We start from the raw sequence: 22663 nt of genomic DNA on the forward strand, positions 1-22663 counted from the left end.
TCTATTAATATTAACATGTCTCCAACAACTGAACCATACTTACGCCTAATCAAAATGGTCCAATATAACTTTGCAGCAACACAAACGATAAGTAAAGGGGTCCGGAGTGAGAAAACTTAAAGTGTTCAGCAAGTTTAAATAAATAGCGTTTTTGTCACTTAAAAAAATGAACTTTATAACGTTAACCAACACTTTTGATGTGTTTAAATGAAAATAAACCGAGAACAACTGTCAAATACAGAACGCTCAAGCGAATAAAAAAACAATCATAAAAAACTACAACTCCCATATCAAATCTGATAAACATGTTTAGGAAGTAAATAAAGGAGCTGTTAAAACATATGATCTGTGTAAGCTTGACAGAATATTCATTGAATACGTCTTTTTTCTGTCTCTCTCTTTCTCTTGTTGTCACCTTTAACCACCTCTGGCGTGTTTATGATTGTATGTTTGTGTATTTTAATATTGTATCCTACACTTTCTTGTTTGTGTTCATCCCTGTGTCTACTCCTGTGTTGTTGTCAATAAAGCAGGATGAAAAAAAAACATGTTTAGGAAGTAATACATCTGAAGATTAATGGATCTCAAATTAAATGGACGCGATTATGGCCAGAAGGAAGAAAAAAAACCTGACAACAACAAGGAAACAAACCAAACAGTTGCATAATTTTAGAGGCGGTTTGTGTTAACGTTCCATTTCAACTGACAACGTAACACGACGACGCTGTTGTGTTTCTTTTGCTAACGTTAGCGTGACTGTGAGTGAGTGTGTGACTGTGTGTGTGTGACAGCTTTACTTTCAGCTAAAAAAAACTCACACAGTTTGAACTTTATACACACAAACCGTGTGAATGACGTCCAGTTTGTTGGATAATGTTTGGTTTTTACCGACACCGGTTGCTTGCTCGTTCTTCTTACCTGGGCGTCGTAACGTTAGTAACGCTGGTAACGTTAGAAACAGAACGTTAGCCTCCAGTTTATAATAAGTTAGCTACCTAGCTGCTGGCTAGCACACGGTCACCCTTAACGGCTGTTGGTCCGTGGAGTAAACAGCAAGAAGTTTAGTCGCCCAGTGAAGTGAACCACCACCGGTAAACGCCTGCATCGACTTGAGCTATGTGGCAGCAGCAGGGGAGGAGGAGGAGGAGAAGGGGGGGTGTCGGTGTCAGTGGAGGAGCTGCTGGAGCTGGAGCCGAAGCCGGAGCTGCTGCTGCGGCACAACAACATGATTGTTCCCGTCTTCTTGTGCCTCTTCTTCGGTCGTGGAGAGCGAGGGCAGTTCACATGTTTCACAGGTACTTTCACAGCCTTTTTTATTTTGATTCCCTTTTTGTTTATTATCTTTGGATATGATCATGTTTTTCGTGTGTGTGTGTTTGGGAATCACTGAACATGTGAATTATTTCCGGGTTTGTCCCGTGTGTGTGTCAGTCTGTGCTCAGGTTTTTGGGGATGTTACTCTGCTGTTATGTACTTGTAACGACCTGCTTTAGGTAACCAGACATGACAACCAGTCTAAACCTTAATGCAGACCAGTGCTGCAGAGTTACTGTACTTAATTATAAAGTGTATCCAAGCTAATTTCCGTCAGTACGATAGATAGTACATAGTAATGTCACAGTTTGCATAATTCAACCTTTATTCCCACACTGTACAGCATACCCATGACACCATACGTAAGTTTAGTGATGGGGTCATTCAATAATATTATGTATTCTCAATTTGCTTGGACACACTTTAGTTTGTTGTCCTTCTAATGTAACTTTGCACCTATAGAACAGTTATTATCTCTCAAAATGCCAGAAAATAGAGACACACCTCTGTATGTCCTATTTTGTCTGATCAACAGTCCAAAATCCAGCAATAATCAGTTTGTTAGTATGTGTGTTGAGGAAAAGCATCAAATCCTGATATAGAGATACTTATATCAAAAAGTCTTTGACATTTGTTTCTGGAAAAAATACAAAAATGATTGTATTATGACCTAAATAATTTCTTGGTCAACTTATTGATTAATCAACTGATGGTTTTTGACCAATCCCTCTAATTTTCATTGCTTAATCAAGTCCATAAACATCACAGAACAGTGATAGAGCTGCATTGTGATTTCCTAGGGTCCATTATTATGTAAATTAAATGAGATGTAAATTAGATGTTTTATCAGTTGAGTCATCGAATGAGTGGTGTTTTTAATTGAGCCGTTAATCACTTATCAAAGTTATTATCATTTAATCTATCAATTTTACTGCATGTTTTAATCAATTACACTTTTCAATGTAAGTTTTTAACAGAATTAGGTGTGCTATGATCAGGTTATCAGTTAATGTCATTGATTAAATCACCCAACAGTTAATGAAGCTCTACCCAACCAACTACATGATACAACTTACATATAAATCTATCAATAACATGAAGCTGGCACTTGGGCACTTTTACTTTTGGCATTAGATGCTGTAACTGATATTTCAATAAATCTAGGCTGAACACTTAAAATAGAGTAATTTTATAGTGTGGTGTTCATTTATTTCATACTAAATGATGTGAATACTCTCTCTGCCACTGGTGCAGATGTTTGTGGTTGAACAGTCCTGTGGCCATCGAGCGCTCTGTTCAAGGTCAAAAGACGTAAAAGAAAAAGGAGAATGTTTAAATGACTTGTAGAGTTTTGGTTATTTAGTTTAATTGCGTCTGCCCTCTAATCTAAAAGGTTGAAATATGTGTAATACCTTTTAAAACCTAAGTAACTGAGGTCATATCTGCCTGTGTGTATGTGTGTGTGTGCTTGTTCTTTTCAGCAGCCAAGCACCGAACAGTGGTGCCATTGATTTCCAGCAACAGTAGCAGAGTGGCTGCAGTCCAGTTGTAGGAAGAAGGACACAGGAGGAGTTTGGAAAGTTAACGTCGCTCCGTTTGCCTCATGCTCACAAAGGTGCGGACCGGTCGGATGCATTCAGACGTTGTTCTGGTGCAGCAGATGATTAATGTGTGAAGCAGGCGCACGGTGCCAGGGGTGGAGGAACTGGAGCCGCCCCTCAGACTTTTGAATTGGTAGTGCAGATAGAAATGCAGCGTCACATTAAGGAGTAGTATAGGCAGAATAGCAAACACCACAGGAATGTGACCTGCTCCACAAGTGCCATTAGCAATTCATGGTAAGCAGCAGGACAGGCCACAGGTGTGCGTGCGTACACAGCTGTTGTTTAAGCTGCTCCACACCCAGCACAAAGATGAAACCACCTCTTGAGATCGCACACTGTCCCACGCTTATTATTTCACACTCGAGAAATATAAAGCTGAGTGCTCTAGTTTCACAAACATGAATCAAGAAGGAGTAGATGGTGTATTTTTTGTATTTTATTCGTTTTCATGCACATATGTGCCGACTGGGCACAAAACATCCAACATAAACATAACATAACATGACAAGGGGAGAAAAACAGCAGCAGAGTCAAAATAAGCACATCATACATAAAAATATAAAGATGCTGCTTCAAAATAGGGAAAAACATTTCCTAAAGGGTTTGACCTTATCTTTGCCATATGAAATCAGGTCTTGTAGTTGACACGTAGCCATTTTGACCAATTCTCTTCAAAAATATCAATCAATGAATGTCATTTTCTCATAACATATATATTATAAATTACATCAATCCACTCATTTATTGTTGGTTTGTCTTTCGGTCAAAGCCTTTTTACATTCACACTCAAAAGGTGTTTGTCCTGCTTTGTATATTGAAGTCCATCCAGATCACACAGGAAAGCTGTTGAATGTTTAATGCATCATGAAAGTGTATGAGGTGTATATACTACACAGTCCAACAGTGTGTGGCTTCTCCTGCTCTTTCTCTTTCTTTTCCTGCTCCCAGATCTCGTTCTCCACGCGCTGGTGAGGACAGAAGTAGAGGTTTGGATGCAGGTTGTGTGTTGGCTGCTGTGCCTCGGCCTGGCGGGGGCCCTCGCTGCGCTGCAGAAGGACCAGGTGGCCCAGCATGCCATCAAGCTGTACCGGGGCCGGGGGGCCACGCAGGGCCACAGCTGGGTGGCAGGCAACTGCAAACGGCTGGTGGGTCTCCTGCGCCAGAAGAATGTGGTTGTCAAGAAGCTGGCTGCCGCCGCCGATGCTGTTGGACGAGACCGGGCCCTTTCAGAGCCAGAGAGACAATTCCAGGTACCAGACTGAGGGAAAAACACCAGATAGGCTGCTGGCTTTACACTGCAGGCCTTGATTCCCAGTTCTGATTTGTTGCCTGTATCTGATTTTTTTGACTGTCTATTTACATGTTCTACCAGAAGTGACCCATATCTCATATCATATCTGCATTTACACCTGCTTTGCTTGGTGAAACAACCTGAAGCTGAAGAGGAAATGAGCTGGTGAACGTTTTTAAAGCCGGGAGATTTATTACAGTAGGTCACGTTATAAATCCATAATAATTACCGGTATAAACGAAGGTGAGTCTGGTGCTCAGAGTTTATATCCAACATGCCCCTTCTTACAAATTGAACATCTAGACTGTCCTTACAAAAATAAAGTTAGTGAAGTGGCTGCGTGGAGCGGAGCTGTTGATGAGCAGCTGACAGTGACAGTGACAGTTGTGCCACCGTCCGATCCTCCGTCCGTAGTGAGGACGGGACAAAACCTCTCCGACACATATGTGTACATTATTTGTTTTTCCTCTCTTTATTTCTAATCGGCTCGTTTCAGTTTTTGCCGGTAGGCCAACGTGAAATCTGGTGTTTCTCTCTCTCTCACACTCCCTCACTTGCCCTTGATCTGCATATAAATGAATGTTATATGAAAACAAGAACTAGTGAGGAAAAAAAACAGGCACGTGGACACCATGAAGATGTAATTCCTGTGACAGTGACCACAGCCGGCCACAGCTGGCCATGGTCATCCAGGTCAGCCCCACGTGTCAATCACGGGCTACAGAGGTTCAGCGAAACGTGTGGGCATGGGAATTAATATTATTATTATTGATAATGATAATGTACGACACGCATTGTCAGGAAGATCCAATCTGTTTAGACTACAGATTTATTAACAGATATCCGTTTGTATCTGATTTATTTCCACATATAACAGGGGCCTGAATCTGATCTGACAATATCCGATTTCATGTGTTTTTTTTCCCCCGTTTACATGTGAATGTTACAGATCCAATCTGTGCCACTTGAGAGGAAACAATCGGAATTGGGCCACTTGAATCTTGAAGTGTAAAGAGCAAGGGGCAGAACTTAGTGTTGTGTTAATGACTGTGTATGTTTCTAGCAAATCACTCTGGTAGTGAATTTAGTGTGTCACATGGGCCAATGACTCTGTGTTGACACATTTCTGTTTGCACAAAAGCTCACCTCAAATACAAGTTCATATTTCATACTCACGGTTCAGTTTTCACATGTACACAGGATATGTCCTTGTTAGACACTACCATTATTGTCATCATGCTAAATACCAGGAAATAGTGTTTCAATGTTTTTCACATCTTCACAGTATGTCTCTTGTAATGTTTTCAGATTGACCAACATCCTAAAACCCCCCAAAACATTTCAATAAGAAACAGATTATTGCATTGAAGAATCTGGATTTTTGCCTGATTAGTGACTTAAATAATTATGTATTTTATGTTTATGTTTATCATGTTACATCCTGATATGTTTTCATACGGCGGCTTCGTCAGATACTTGACAGCTCACCGACTGACCGCTGTGTCTCTATCTGCACTCAGGTTCACACCCTGGAGGTTTTCCAGAAGGAGCTGAATGAGAGCGAGCACCTGGTTTTCCAGGCGGTGCACAGCCTGCAGAGGGCGCTGCAGGGAGACTACAAGGACGTGGTGAACATGAAGGAGAGCAGCAGGCAGAGACTGGAGGCGCTCAGGGAGGCAGCCATAAAGGTGAGGGCGGAAGATACTCAGTCAGAGAGCAGGAAATCAATTCTCTTTGGGCTGCATCTAAAAATTTGTTATTATTATTAGTTTATTTATTAGTTTATTATAAGTTATTATTTTTATTTACGTAATTCAAGCAACAAATCTATGTCACAGAGTTATTACAAATGCCCATTATGACAACTCCAAAAATGTCGCGCCAAAGGGTCCAATCCGGCCCACGGTATGAATTTACCAAGTGTAAAATTGGACAATTGCATAAAAGACAGAAGAGGCATAATATTGTTGAAATTGCAAATATTTTTGTCATGAAATATCAGATTATTCATAATGTTTTGTTAGGATAGTTCATTAACTGTAAACATCTTAATAAAGTAGCCTACTTGTACTTCTTTGCACTAAAACAAAGAGAATTTTAGAGTTCTCATTATGTTATGTTATGTTATGTTATGTTATGTTATGTTATGTTATGTTATGTTATGTTATGTTATAGACATCAAATTTCACTGTATGTGGCCTCGGAACGAAAATGAGTTGACACCCCTAGTCTAAAACTAATTATTAGGGTTAGGCAGGGATGCAAACAGCGCGCCGAAAAGCGAAACTCGCTTTTTTCATGACCAATTAGGTGACTTGTGTGAATCGTTCAGATCCGAAGAGTTTTTGTTTTTGGGAGGGGGGGGGGGGGGGTCTCAGCGTCTCAGCTGGGGGGGGGGGGGGGGGGGGGGGGGGTCTCAGCTGGGGTCAGTAAAATGTTTTTCTAACAGGCTGACAGTGACAATCACGTGAAACTGAGGCGAACTCATTCATGGTTGTCTCTGGTTATAGCACATTATATAGGCCTATATGTCCATTACACACTTTTAGGCCTTAAAATGTCTTAAATTTGTTGAATTATTGTGTTCAAGACTTAAATAAGACAGCTCTTAAATTTTCGTATGCCCACCATGGGCGAGCATTTCGCTCGCATTTGCCCCTAAAAAAAAAAAAACATGTGTGAACCAGGAAAATCACAAAAAAGAAAGAGCACAACCTGCGATTGGTCAAAAACTACAAATCCCACAATCCTCTGGCCTCAACAATTAACAGTAGTTAGTGTAAGTAAGGGAGAGTGGAGCTGTCGGTGAAAAGAGGAAACAACGCCACGTCTGGTCCTGTTCTATGTTGTTCGTTCACACCGTCACCGTTTATTCGTTACGTCCGCGGTGTAAAAGGCCGTGACGCAAAGACGCGATTAGGCGCGAGACGCGGTAGACGCGACTTTTTTTTTTTTGCGACGCTACACCCGATTCTTTTATGGCGACGGGACCCTCGCGTCTTCGTCTATTTCATCGTGTTTGGTGGGAAGACCCAAAGGGGCACACGAGGAACGCTTTTTTTTCGCGCGAGCTTTTACGCGCAACCAAACGCGAGATACGCGAGATAAGCGAATTAGCGCTCGTTTTCACTCGTTTCAAAAAAAAAATCACGAGCCCGCCTATTTTCACTACAACAATTTTTTTTTTTTTTTTTTTCAAAGGAGGTTAAATCGAAAGCAACTGGACTTAGTTATTTACTTATTATAACTAAGTCCAGTTGCTTTCGATTTAACCTCCTTTGAAATACTATGACCTGGACAAATGAGAATATGCACAGGCCTACAACAACATTTCTGCTCTCACCAACCATGGTAACGACGCACAGTATACTGTTATGAGACACATTATGCATCCCAACTGTCTTTTTTTTAGAGGATTTTTTTTTTTTTTTACCAAGAATGCGCCCAAAAAAATCATGATCCAGGGGCCAAAATTCGAAACAAATATATATTTTTTTTAATCATAATTCTCATTATTCTCCTGATGTCGGTTTAATGTAAACAGATTGCGCTGATATGCGTCATGTGACAGCGGGGCAGAGCTGCAGCTGCTGTGCTGTGATGGACCTGATCAGACTGGTGGTGGTCCACAGTCAATCAGTCCCAGAGCCTTCCTATTCACCTCCAATGTAGACGCGACGTGCGCGCTCGGTACCCAAAGCGGCGCGTATCCGCGTGCATTCGGTGCGACGGCGCCGCCGTTTTTCCCCCGTGCATGTCCGTTGCTGTGTCAGGCAGGTGTCTCCCACGGAGCTCTGCCCCGTTTCTACGGTGAAGGAGAGACGTCGCCTCCGCGATGTAGAATGTGTTCAATTAAAGTGAAACTAACACATTATATCGGCCTATATGTCCATTACACACTGAATGGGATGTTAAATCCCATGTCTTTATTTCTTCAGTTTATTTTAATAGTAATAATTATGACTAACATTCAGTGAAGACCTAAAAATCAGTATCTCCAAAATTGAAATATTGCAATGGTTTTTATTTTTTTAAAGCATTTTTAATATAGAAATGTTGGCCTTCTGAAAACTGTCCATCTATATGCACTCAATACTTGGTTGGGGTTGAACTACTGGAAATAGACTTTTCTGTGATATTGTTAATGGTGAGCCCCCCCCCCCCCCCCCCACGACAATTCCTCTCTTTTTTGGTCCTGACCCGTTTGCATCCCTGGTTAGGGCATTGATTTTAACTTGATTAAACAACTCTAATAAGTGATTAATTATTTGTTGATCAAATACTTTAATAATAGCTGCAACTCTATACATGATTGTTTCATTCTGCAAAACTTTATGTTCAAATTATTCATTGTATGATAAAACAATTTGGTCATATTTGTACTCACACACTAGCAGAGTAATATTATCTATGATTTTATGCTTCATGTCCTCAGAGTGTGCTCATCGTGTGTTTCCTGGCTTAATGTTAACAACTGATGTTAAAATGTCTGTTTATCCACCTGCTCATGTGTAACGTTGTCGCTCTTCAGGAGGAGCAGGAGTACGTGGAGCTGGTGGCGGCTGAGAAACACCAGCAGGAGGCTGTGAAGAGCGCTCTAGCCCAGAATAAGACTCTGTCCATGCTGGATGAAATCCTGGAGGACGTCAGGAAGGCAGCAGACCGGTTAGAGGAGGAGATCGAGGAGCACGCCTTTGACAACAACAAACAGGTGAGCAAACAACATTCAAGTAAGACTGTTTTACATTTGAAGAGTTCATTTGCAAAAGCAGATACCGGTAAGTGCCATTTTGAAAAAAATGAGCTGAGGCTTTGTAATTATTCTTTGCATAGTGTTGTTTTCAATAAAACTTTATTTTTTTGATATATGTCTGTTTTGTTACATCTCAAAGTCACTCAACTTTTTTTTTAATTTTTTTTATTTAGCACAAACAATATCATATGAATAAACAACATGAACAATCAACATTACTGGGATGTGCAAAGGGGAGGTATGAAACCCAAGAGGGCTTATATGAAAACCTCACCCAACATATTCAAAGATCAAATTTGTTACGGTTTAAAAACAATAACATAGGAAAATAATTAAACAATAATGAAAAATAAGTAGAAAAGTAAGAGATTAAACAGTAAAATATAAGGAAATAAGGAAAAAATAAAAATACATACATAAATGAATAATACAAAACAAAAATAATGAATAAGCTCATAAGGAAAGAGTAAGGAGTAAGAGAGAAAGAGAGAGAGAGACAAAAGAAATCACCTTATGTAAATAAAAAATAAAAAATGAAGATTCTAGAATTTGTTAAAAACGGAGTTATCTGCTTTTGCAAATGAAGTCTTCATTTGGAAATTGAATGATGAACCACAAAAGTTTGAGTAATTTAGAAGTGCATTTATTTTAGAAACTCAGCATTTATGCGTCACACATCAGAAAGTCAGTAAATTCAAATCCAAATGGAAGAAAATTCAAGATAGGACTGAAACTGGATCAACAAAACTTTAAGGTGCCTTCTCCCACTGTGTGTTTTGTTGTGCAGATGAAGGGAGTGAACGTTGAGGCGGTGTTGAGGGTGGAGGAGGACGAGGAGAACGGAGGGAAGAGGAAGAATAAATCCCGACAGAAGGAGGTGGAGGACGACCTGGGACTGAGCATGCTCATCGACTCTCAGAACAACCAGTACGTCCTGACCAAACCACGAGACTCCACCATGCCCAGAGCAGACCACCACTTCATCAAGGTCCGTTACCTCCGTTTCAGAGAAGCAGAAACTCTCGATTCATTTAATTCAATACTAATAAAAGTCAGAGGAGCAGATTGTTTAGTTGTTGCCATCAGACTTTCCTCAGTTCTTATTGCTGTGTGTTGGTGCAGGACCTGGTGTCGGTGGTGATGTTGTCTCTACCCTGTGGCTGGATTTGCACTCTAGTCGGTCTCCCTCCGATGTTTGGATACATCGTTTGTGGAGTTCTGCTCGGTCCGTCCGGTCTCAACAGCATCAAGGTGTGTGTGTGCATGTGTGTGTGTCACTGTAGCTTTAAACCAGTCTGTGTTCGCAACAATTGCTTTTGACCGGGTGATGTTTTGTCTCTAGATTGTACACTGCAGAAACTCAAAATCTCACCAAGAATATTTGTCTTATTTCTAGTCAAAATGTTGTTTCTAGTCAAAACTAATCTAATTATACTTAAAATAAGACTCATCACATAAAAAGTAGCTTGTTTTTTAGACACTTTTTAGTTATTTCAAGCATATTTTCACTTGAAATAAGTAGAAAAATCTGATAGTGGAGCAAGTTTTTCTTTCTTATTACAAGCACAAAAAACTTGCTTTCACTGGCAGATTTTTCTACTTATTTCAAGTGAAAATTAGTTTGAAACAAGTGAAAATGATCTAAAAACAAGTTAATTTTTAGGCGATGGATCTTATTTTAAGTGGAAAGAGATTAGTTTAGACTAGAAATGAGACATTTTGACATGAAATAAGACAAATATTCTTGGAAAGATTTTGAGTTTTTGCAGTGTATGTTCTTTATTGTACTTTGAGGGCGATGCCAAAGACAAATGTTCACTGAGACGGACAATAAAGTCACAATAAAGTCTATTTTTAATGTTAACGTCACTGTCTCTGTGTGTTACAGTCCATGGTGCAGGTGGAGACTCTCGGGGAGCTCGGTGTGTTCTTCACTCTCTTTGTGGTGGGGCTGGAGTTTTCTCCTGAGCGCCTCCGAAAGGTAAAACGAGAGGGATTTGACTCAAGAATTAAAAGTGTACAATAATATCCAAGTCAGTGTGAGACTGTAGAGATGAAGTGAGCAGCTTATACTCAAGATCAGTTTCATATAAAGAGTCAGGATGTAGAAAATCTGATTTTACAAAGTGAAACGTTTCGGTTCAAAGCTCCGTCTGATTGGAACAATCTCCCATGCCAGCTTAGGTCTATTACTTCTCTTTATGGCTTCAAAGCATCACTTCTAATCCATTTGCAAACTCCCTGTTCTTGTTTCTGATTTTTTTTTTTTTGTCTTATTCTTATTTCTCATTCAATATCTTAGATTTTTCATATATCTGTAATTTTTTTGTGACTCTCTCATTTTGTTCATTTATTTATTTATTTATTCATTTATTTTATTTTATTTTATTTTTTATTTTTATTTGTTCCCATTTGTAAGCTTGGATATCACTAAGTTGACTACTAAATTGATATCTGGCCGTTTGTGGATTAGCTGGGGCTAGGAGAGCCATGTCTGTGTTTGTGTGAGTGTGTGTCTGTGTGTATGCACAAGTCCTGTAATGTGTTTCACTGTACTTCTTTTTTTCTTTACTTGACATTGTATCATTGTATCATTTTGCGGAAGGAACCCCTTGAAAATGAGATGATTCATCTCAAGGGGCTATCCTGAATAAATAAATTCAAATTTAAATTCAAACGTTAATGAAGTGAAGCTGCTTATAGTTATGTAAATATAAAGTGGGTTGATAACTACATGTGTGTGTGTGTATGTGTGTGTAGGTATGGAAGACGTCAGTTCAGGGTTCGTGCTACCTGAGCCTGTTGATGATCGGGGCCGGTTTGTTGTGGGGTCAAGTCTTACGTATCCGACCGACCCAGACCGTCTTCATCTCCACCTGTCTGTCCCTGTCCAGCACGCCACTGGTGTCCCGCTTCCTGGCAGGAGGAATCAGGGGAGACAAAGACGGTAGGTCACAGTGTCCGTCTGTTAGGAACGCACACAAAAAAAAGGGACCATATCACACCAGTTTTAGCCTCCTCGCTTCCTGTTAAATTTAGGATTGATTTTAAGATTTTATTGTTTGTTTTTAAGATCTTAAATGGCTTAGCCCCACCCTATTTGTGTGACCTTTTAAGTTTTCAAGTTGCACCCAGAGAAACAAGATCAGCAAATACGCTTCTCCTGGGGGTCCCTAGAACAAGATGCAAAACTAGAGGTGACAGAGCTTTTGCGGTGGCAGCACCCAGGCTCTGGAACAAGCTTCCTAGACACATAAAATCTGCTGAAGATGAAGAAGTCTTTGCTCAAGTCAAGACCTACTTTTTCTCGCTGGCCTTCAGTGTTGGTTAATATGGGAAACTCAGCTATGTATACAGGGATGCAAACAGCGCGCCGAAATCGTTCAGATCCGAAGAGTTTTTGTTTTTGGGAGGGGGGGTCTCAGCGTCTCAGCTGGGGGGGGGGGGTGTCTCAGCTGGGGTCAGTAAAATGTTTTTCTAACAGGCTGACAGTGACAATCACGTGAAACTGAGGCGAACTCATTCATGGTTGTCTCTGGTTATACTGGTAACAGCCTACCTCCAATGTTGACGCGCGACGTGCGCGCTCGTTACCCAAAGCGGCGCGTATCCGCGTGCATTCGGTGCGACGGCGCCGCCGTTTTTCCCCCCGTGCATGTCCGTTGCTGTGTCAGGCAGGTGTTTCCCACGGAGCTCTGCCCCGTTTCAGAGGTGAAGGAGAGACGTCGCCTCCGCGATGTAGAATGTGTTCAATTAAAGTGAAACTAACACATTATAGGCTATATAGCCTACGTATGTCCATTACACACTTTTAGGCCTTAAAATGTCTTAAATTTGTTGAATTATTGTGTTCAAGACTTAAATAATTTTAGACAGGTCTTAAATGTTCTTATGCCCACCATGGACGAGCATTTCACTCGCATTTGCCCCTAAAAAAAAAAATACATGTGTGAACCAGGAAAATCACAAAAACAGAAAGAGCACAACCTGCGATTGGTCAAAAACTACAAATCCCACAATCCTCTGGCCTCAACAATAACAGTAGTTAGTGTAAGTAAGGGAGAGTGGAGCTGTCGGTGAAAAGAGGAAACAACGCCACGTCTGGTCCTGTTCTATGTTGTTCGTTCACACCGTCACCGTTTATTCGTTACGTCCGCGGTGTAAAAGGCCGTAACGCAAAGACGCGAGGCGCGAGACGCGATTAGGCGCGAGACGCGGTATACGCGACTTTTTTTTTTTTGCGACGCTACACCCGATTCTTTTATGGCGACGGGACCTTCGCGTCTTCGTCTGTTTCATCGCTTCATCGAACGCTTTTTTTTCGCTCGAGTTGTGACGCGCGACCAAACGCGAGATACGCGATTTATCGCTCCTTTTGACTCGTGTCAAAAAAAAAATTCACGAGCCCGCCAACAACTTTTTTTTTTTTTCAAAGGAGGTTCAACTGGACTTAGTTATTTGTCTAGGAAGACGTTTCACCTTCATCCAAGAGGCTTCATCAGTTCATGTAGCATCTGACCAGGCTGGGACTGGTCCAACTAACTGGTGTGGAGACTCAGTATAAGTCCAGTTGCTTTCGATTTAACCTCCTTTGAAATACTATGACCTGGACAAATGAGAATATGCACAGGCCTACAACAACATTTCTGCTCTCACCAACCATGGTTGAGGTCACAACGCTGCTGTAGCTGCTCTGGAAGTCCGAGACGTCTGAGGCCAAACGCCGCCGTCGTTTCTCCATGACGGCGAGTTCCGGGCTGATGAGCTACAGAGACGTAGAGTCAAAGAGGAGCAGTACGTCGCTGTGTCGGACTGTTTGGATTTAATGAAGAAGCTGCACAGAGTCAGGTGAGCAGAAGCTGCCCCCCCCCTCACCGTGGAGCCGCTGCTGTCTCACAGCCACCACCGACCCCTAGAATAAAACACCACCGACCCCTAGAATAAAACACCACTAAGCCATGGACGGTCGCTGCGTGGATAAAATGCTGACGACCAAAACAGCCGCCACCAGGTCACTGACTGGAGAGTTTTAAAGTCGGCACATGAACGCAGCTCAGACCGGCCGGTGCCTCAGCGCGGTGATCAGCAGGACGCTATAGCCTACCCAGTACCGGCCAGCTCAGTACAGAGGGGGGGGCGATAACGTCGACGACGCACAGTATACTGTTATGAGTTGATTTTTTTTTTACCAAGAATGCGCCCAAAAAAAATCATGATCCAGGGGCCAAAATTGGAAACAAATATATATATATTTTTAATCATAATTATCATTATTCTCCTGATGTCGGTTTAATGTGAACAGATTGCGCTGATATGCGTCATGTGACAGCGGGGCAGTGCTGCAGCTGCTGTGCTGTGATGGACCTGATCAGACTGGTGGTGGTCCACAGTCAATCAGTCCCAGATCCTCCACCGTCAGCAGATCCCCCGAAACCCCCCGCAAATAATATATCTACAAGAAATTAAGTGGCAAGTTGCACCTTTTCGTCGGCTTATTATTTGCGGATTTTTTTTATAGCCTATATAACTTCACTGCAACACGCGGCTCTCAGTGCTTGTCGGTGTTGTGTCTATAAATTGTGAAATAACTTTTCCTCGATAGAAATATGAGACGTGGTCGTGGTCATCCATGTTTTGGCAGACGATACAAATAACCAATGATAATGAGATTTCCACCGCGCCGAACCAATCATGTGGCTGGAATAGAGCCAGTCAACAGTAACATGTGCATTTGTTTGGGTTGCTGCAGATGTGCACATCAGCTGACACCGCCGGTAAAAGAGAGAGAGAGAATGAGTGTTGTCTCGAAAAAAAAACAGTAAAGGAGAACTTGGACAAGTGACTGAAAAGACGCGTGGTGCGTAATGGAGACACCAGGCAGCTGGAGCGGACCGCGGTCACGGTGCGGCCGCTCTGCTGCTGCTCACCTCAGTGTGTGCGACACATAACAGCCGCTTAGGAGACTAGCGGACTTTTATTTTTTTTAATAGCCTCTTCATTCATCTTGGGCGGGGGGCGGTGCGCCGTCTTATAATGTTACAGAAAACCCTGCATTATGTTTTTTACAACTCGTGTTCCTACACTATAGAGACAACTTGCTGTTGGCTATATATTTCAAGAAACTTGTTTTCTGTTTAAAAGGCACAATTCACCCATCTTTTAACCGGGTAGTTACGTCTCCAGTCTGTCGAGCGGGCGAGCGCACAGCTGATGTGCTTCCACTCCAACAGACGCACGGATTCAGTGTGGACAGAGAGCGTCAGATGTGACGCGATTGTCGGACGCTCGGGACACGGACACGGTGTGAGCAGCCACATCCACTGCGCTCTGGATCAGCTGATCGGTGCTCAGGTGACGTTAGATCTTCACTTTTTTAAACTCATACAAAGTGCAGCCAAACAGCAGGCTGAAGAGAGAGGACCAGCAGCAGCAGCAGCTCCTCTGTGGCGCTGCAGACAGGCTGCAGGTGAGCTGGCGTGAGAGCAGAGTGCCGTCTTTTTTCTTTTTTTTTGCAGCCTTTGTTACAGGTGATAGGCTACATGTCCATGTGCATGTACATGTACATGAGAACTGACTTTGAATCGAATAGACACCCAAATATTCACATCCTTCAGTCCAGGCTTTTGAAAAGAGAGTAGCCTATAAAATCAGCTTCATGTAGCAGTTAACTTTAAAATGGTTCAAATATATTGCTGCTGAATAAATCTGAAACATGTGATGTGCATTTTTTGGGGGGAAATATGGCTTCTGATATAATAGTCTGTAGACATCATCATCATTCAACTTTTTCACATGGTCTGGTGTTAATAAAGCAAACTAAAAATCGCAAAAAGAAAATCAAGAATCGGTTGAATCGAAAATCGATTTTGAATCGAATCGTGACCCTAAAAGTCGGAATCGAATCGTGAGCCACCCAAACATTCACATCCCTAGTACAGAGACCTGCCACAGTGTCATGGTGCATTAATATAAACTTCAACCTCAGAGCTGTCTGTCCTCAGACTGTCCTGACTGTCCCTGAACATCACACAGGGATGCAAAACCCGCTTTTTTCATGACCAATTGACCCTTCGCCAACTCCTCCCACAAACGGCTATTGTCCAATCCTACGTTAGCAACCGTAACTATAGGCCTGGCAAGCTTTCCGCAGTGAGTCATTACGTTTGCTTTTGTGGACACATTTTGAGACTAGGACGAAAAACATTTGTTTGTAGAGAAGGATGTTGTTGTTGCTGCTGCTACTACGGCGGCGGCGGCGGCGGCAGCAGCAATATAGAGATGTTCAGATACGAGCGGACTTTTTTTTCGACTTGAGCAAGTGTAAATATGGGGATAACCATATGTTCACCTCCGAAATGACAGCTGTACTTTTAGGGCTTTTACCTGGGCTTTCAGGCGAGGGATCCTCCAGGCAGGGACTGCTTTCACTGACTGATACAGCGGTGGGAGAAAACAAAACAGCAGCGAAAGCTGTATGTGGTTCACAATCGCCCAAAAACTTGCAGTTTGACAACGTTTCATGACCAGTGAGATGACGTAAGTCTTCGTGGGTTGATAGACGGTAAAATTACCGGTCCTTGCTGCTGCTCTGTACATTGTCCAGTCGTGTCGTTGAACAGATGTTTTATCCTCCTGCGCGAGTCACACGTCACTGAAAACTATGAATGATCTTTGTGACTTCTTCTCTCTATTATCTCAGAACAGTTTATCCAGAAATTTGCTGATATTTCCTTTGAAATCGATACCAAATACTGCCAGGAGCATGGCTGGGAGTGAAAGCTTGCCCGCCGTAGCAACAGTAACCAAGGGGGCGGGGCTTACGCGAAGGGTCAATTAGGTGACTTGTGTGAATCGTTCAGATCCAAAGAGTTTTTGTTTTGAGGGGGGGGGGGGGGGGGGGGGGTCTCAGCTGGGGTCAGTGAAATGTTTTTCTAACAGGCTGACAGTGACAATCACGTGAGGCGAACTCATTCATGGTTTCTGATTATACTAGCCTACCTCCAATGTAGACGCGCGACATGCACGCACGTTACCCAAAGCGGCGACGTCGTTTTTCCCCCCGTGCATGTCCGTGGAGCTGTGATGTCTGTGGAGCTGTGATGTCTGTGGAGCTGTGATGTCTGTGGAGCTGTGCGCCGCGGACATGCACGGTTCCCTACGTTGCTGTGTCAGGCAGGTGTTTCCACGGAGCTCTGCCCCGTTTCAGAGGTGAAGGAAGCCCTAAAGACGTCGCCTCCGCCATGTAGAATGTGTTCAATTCAAAAAGTGAAACTAACACATTATATAGGCCTATATGTCCATTACACACTGAATGGGATGTTAAATCCCATCATGTCTTTATTTCTTCAGTTTATTTTAATAGTAATAATTATGACTAACATTCAGTGAAGACCTAAAAATCAGTATCTCCAAAATTGAAATATTGCAATGGTTTTTATTTTTTTAAAGCATTTTTAATATAGAAATGTTGGCCTTCTGAAAACTGTCCATCTATATGCACTCAATACTTGGTTGGGGTTGAATTACTGGAAATTGACTTTTCTGTGATATTGTTAATGTCACCCCCCCCCCCCCCCCCCCCCCGCCAGACAATTCCTCTCTTTTTTGGTCCTGACCCGTTTGCATCCCTGTGTATACTGTGGAACTGTTTATTTGTGCATGCGTATGGATCTGAGTCTGAATGTGTTTGATATAATGTGTCTGATATGACTTGTACAGCACTTTGGTCAACAATGGTTGTTTTTAAACGTGCTATAAAAATAAACTTGAACTGAACTGAACTGAACAACTGATTGTTATTGATATTTATCGATATTTAAAAAGTGTGTGTGTGTGTGACACAACAGGTGACCTGGACTACAGCAGCGTTCTTCTTGGGATGTTGGTGATGCAGGACGTTCAGCTCGGCCTCTTCATCGCCGTCATGCCGACTATGATCCAGGCGCAGAGCGGAGACTTGGACAGGTCAGTCAGCGTTTTTATTCTCCTGTCCACACACACACACATAAACACTTGATTGTAAATCCATTGTTCCCTCTGTGCGCCACAGCTTCCTGTTTGGAAGTCTCCGTGTGCTGCGCCTCCTGGCCCAGGTCCTGGCGTCTCTGGCTGCCGTGCTGCTGCTTTGTCTGTTACTGAAGTCGTTCCTGATTGGTCCGTTCTACAAGAAGCTTCACGCCGAGAGCAAAGGCAACAAGGAGATCCTGGTCCTGGGGATGGCGGCGTTTGTCTTCTTCATGCTGACAGTTTGTTTTTTTCTTTCATTTTGATTTGATTTATTTAATTCCTGCTAGCAGTGGTAGCAGAAGGAAGGACCCACTGAAAAAGTGCAGAATTTAAAGGGATAGTTCAACATTTTTGGCAAATTGACCCATTGCCATAATCCCTATAGTCATAGCAGTAGGTTCGTTACCTTTAATTGTCGGTGCAAGCTATTTTTAGAACGGCGGAGCAGAGCTGTGAGCTGCTCAGAGCTACGCTACGGAGGCTCATGGGATTTCTTGGTTTCCCTCATCAAATACACAATCCAACAACTCCAAAACGCTCTCGTAGACAAGTTGTGACCTGCACATTCACCACGCTATGAGATAATAACACAACGTTACCAGACAGAGTTGTTTTAGAGGTAAATTCATGCAAAACCGCTGATGCACGTTTCCGTCGGGGGCAGTTTTTTGGCAAGCAGTTTCTGCGTTTGCCTCTAAAACAACTCTGTCTTAGCGTTCTGTTATTATCTCATAGCGTGGTGAATGTGCAGGTCACAACTTGTCCACCAGAGCGTTCAAGTTTAAGATTTCATGACAGCAGAAGTTTAAAAGCAGGTGATGCAGCAACAATGAAAGGACAGGTTATCTTTGAAAAGTCTCATCGTAGAGCCTCACTGCCGTGTGCAGACTGGACCTTCTCAGCCTGTTTGTTTTGTTTCGGCCTTGGGTTCATTCAGCTTGTGTCCTGAAGGTGCAGCTACCTCGTGTTGCTGGTATCAGGTCATGCAGAAGATGCTGGATTTTGTGCATGTCCTTTATCAAGTTCACTGCAGCCTCCTCCCTCCTGGTCTGAAGTGCAGGAAGCATTTCGGGGGAGAGAAGATGTTCAGATGTGAAGCTGACGGTTGATGTTTTCCTCTTCCTGACGTGACCACCAGGTGACAGAGTTTCTGGATGTTTCTATGGAGCTGGGCTGTTTCCTGGCTGGAGCTCTGCTGTCCACGCAGGGTCACATGGTCACCACAGAGGTCATGGGATGCATCGAGCCAATCAGAGATTTCCTCGCCATCATCTTCTTCGCCTCTATCGGTCAGATCCCACGTGACGCAACCATCTCAGTTCTGTCGTCATGTTGCTCTCTGAAGTTTTATTGGTTCATCGTGTGTGTGTGTGTGTGTCGTTTCTGTGGCGCTGCAGGTCTCCACGTGTTCCCGACGTTCGTGCTGTATGAACTCACCATCCTGCTGGTGCTCACGCTGTCGCTCGTCATCATGAAGGTGCTGCACTTTCCTCTCTCTTTTGCTCTTTTTCTCTCCTCCAGTTCAGCTTTAACTCACTCATCCTTCTCTTTGCTCCTCGTCTCCTCCCAGTTCATCATGGCCGTTCTGGTGCTGTCGGCCATCTTGCCTCCAGGTTCCCGACACATACGGTGGATCGTCTCCGCCGGCCTCGCGCAGGTCAGCGAGTTCTCCTTCGTGTTGGGCAGCCGTGCACGTCGAGCTGGAATCATCTCCAGAGAGGTCGGTGACAGGGTGTTTGATCCAGTTCATTTTCATACATGTTTTATTTATTCTGGTCCAGTTCATGTCTTTTATTTTTTTCTTTTCAATTATCCGTCTTGTGTGATGCACTTTGTGACCTGGGTTTTGAAAAGCGCTGTTTTTGAATTTCCTTTATTCTGTCAATTGTTTGTTCTATTAATTCATTAATTATTCAGTTTTTAAAATGTCAAATTGTGAAAATTGTGCTTTTTAAGTTATTTTTTGACATTTTTATGACTCACAATCAAGTGAAGAGAGAGTTGATGCAACCTCTGGCTGCTGTGCCCTAATTTACCTTTTAAAGATATTACCCAGTGAAGGTTACTTTTGGTTATAAAAGAGTCTCATATTAATGTGGATGACTCTACATTGCCCACACTTGTTTATGTGTCCATTTTCGAGAAATATATTGTTTAATCTTTGTAGTTATTTTGATATTATTATTTAGTGGTTGACTCGCCCAGCATTTTCTCGGAAAGACGGAGCGATTTACTGCATCCAAATACGTGCATGCGCCGACAGAGACTAGCAGAGCAATTTGACAGAAGACCGAGATGGAGAGAAAAAGAAACCTGACTCTCCTCTCTCCTCTCACCCACACTGGAGCACCCATCCTGGGCTATACAGTAAAGTCAGCCTGCTCCGGTAGAGACTGTTCTTAAGGATTTTAAATACCGGTACATTTCCAAAGTAATTTGCCTAAAACTGCTCACAAAAAAGTTAGTCTGGAGCCCTGACACACGAGCCAGATAAGCATCTTTACGACAACACGCGCTAGAGCTCATGGGAAATGCAGTCTTCATTCCGGCAAAACATGAAAGTTTAAATTACTGTCACTGTGAAATAAAATCTGTTGTTTAAATTTCAAATTTTCATTATTATTTTGTATAAAATTTTACATTTAACAAAAGCACAACACTGTTAGTCAAAACAGACGCAATATACAGTATTTCACTTAGTAGTTTGTGTTCAGTTAATTGATTTGTGAATATGAATCACTAACGATGTCCTCTCTGTCCTCAGGTGTACCTGCTGGTCCTCAGCGTCACCACCCTCAGTTTGCTGCTGGCGCCAGTTCTGTGGAGAGTCACCACACACCGGTGGGTTCCTCGGGCCGAACACAAAACCGTCCCCTGACCGGAGCGACTCCGGCGCCCAGAGGTTCCTGTCTGCAGAGACTCTTTCACACGAGGAGCAGGAGTTAAGTTTTCTGAAACTCTCTCATGTTTACACACACAGACACACACAACATGACGTGGTCTGTTGGACCAAATGTTTCTCCTCGTCCTCCCGCTACATTTCAATAACGGACGTTTTCTCCAAACCTGGAGCAGTGCCACATATCTAGACCCCTCACTGCATAAAGACTGTGGGACACACACTGAAATAGTTAAACGTTATGTTACTGAACTCTTTCACTCTTCAGTCAACAATCATGAAGACGGGACTATCTGTGACTTTGATGGGAAACACAAAAGACTGAAACTCTCTCTTTCTCTTCGACGTGTTCATGAACAGAACAAAAAAACAAAAACAAACTTTCCCTCGTCACTGTTTCTGTATTTTTTCATGTTGACGCTCGTTCATCTGAACTTTGAGCCTCAAGTTTTCCTCGTCGTAATCACATGGACCAAATCTGGGGTCTCAACTCTACTCTGTCTTTTCTTTAAGTGCATATTATGTCTTTCTTTTTAATAGGAAAGCACTTCCACATCATTTAACTGACCTCCTCCATATTTCCTGTATTGGACATCACATCAATCATGGGACTATTAGCTTTTTAAATGTAGGTATATTTGACTTCTGACTGAAGGGCAAACTCTCTTAGCTGCTGTATTCAATATAATGGTATGTGTACTCTATACTGATCATTGTACTACTGTGTGTGATGACACATTCTCGTCTTATATAAAATCTACAACTATTCTCCGTACATTACATTTCAAACACCGTGGCCGTTGAAAATAACTCATGAGACTTTACATCTGAGGAGAAATCCTGCACTCGTCACCACTGAATGTCAAACTCAACGTGCCTGCTCGACACAGAAACACTTTGAGGAGCGTGAACTCTCACGCTGTAAACGTCTTATAATTCATCATGTGCAATGTAAATGTGTGTAAGAGGCGAGCCACGTGTTACTGTGTGTTTTACCTTCTGAGTTTACATTTGTGTGTTGTTGTTGATCACGACGTTGTTCGTTGGCACAAAGAAAAACTGTTTCTGTCAAAGTGTTCATGTATTTTTAAATTACTGAATTATTTCTTTTATTTATTAAAAATAATTCCATGAAGAAGAATTTACCTGGTTTTATATTTACTCTGTTCTTCGTGCTTCCTGTTCAGACCAACTGTGATCATGTGATCAACCAAGACTTCAGAGTCAATGAAGCTTCGTCTAAACAGTGTAGTGTAACAGTGACACACACTACATACTGTATGTGAGCGTGTGTGTGTGTGTGTGTGTGTGTGTGTGTGTGTGTGTGTGTGTGTGTGTGTGTGTGTGTGTGTGTGTGTGTGTGTGTGTGTGTGTGTGTGTGTGTGTGTGTGTAAAACCATGTGTACCTATGGTGTGTAAGCTGATAAACCTGTAACTCTGCAGTCAGCAGATTTATATTAGTCCTATTAGTGAGTGTACACACACTGGACAGATTATATTTGAGCAGGTTGTTTGATATTTTTTTCATATGTGGTGGTTTTAAATATTTTTGCATTAATGATCCTTAAATTTATTGAATAATTTATGAGACCAAACTGAAATTGGAAAGATTTTTCATTTAGAAACTTTATTATTTGTCACAATTTTTCTGTCGTTTCTGATGTTTTAATTTGTTTTATGTGAAAATCAAAAAATCCAAACACAAAGAAGTTCATCACGTTTCTAAAATAACCACAGCTGCACTGCTCATTCAGATGAACACAAGCGGCTTAAATAAACAGAACCAGCGATAATCT

General features: G+C 42.3%; 1 protein-coding gene across 1 annotated transcript; it reads left to right on the plus strand.

The window, feature by feature from the left end:
- The first annotated feature begins 543 nt into the window (after positions 1-543).
- Positions 544-21832, plus strand: tmco3 (transmembrane and coiled-coil domains 3). Its single transcript, XM_084001255.1, has 15 exons — positions 544-1295; positions 2796-2929; positions 3867-4168; positions 5730-5897; positions 8741-8920; positions 9750-9950; positions 10085-10213; positions 10851-10943; positions 11723-11909; positions 17809-17926; positions 18012-18207; positions 19107-19257; positions 19366-19445; positions 19539-19688; positions 20733-21832. Exons 3-15 carry the CDS (start codon positions 3911-3913, stop codon positions 20844-20846), a joined length of 2025 nt encoding a protein of 674 aa, XP_083857381.1. The 5' UTR covers positions 544-1295; positions 2796-2929; positions 3867-3910; the 3' UTR covers positions 20847-21832.
- Positions 21833-22663: the final 831 nt, after the last annotated feature.

This window comes from Trachurus trachurus (genome assembly GCF_905171665.1).
Source record: "Trachurus trachurus genome assembly, chromosome: 3".
Taxonomy (NCBI): domain Eukaryota; kingdom Metazoa; phylum Chordata; class Actinopteri; order Carangiformes; family Carangidae; genus Trachurus; species Trachurus trachurus.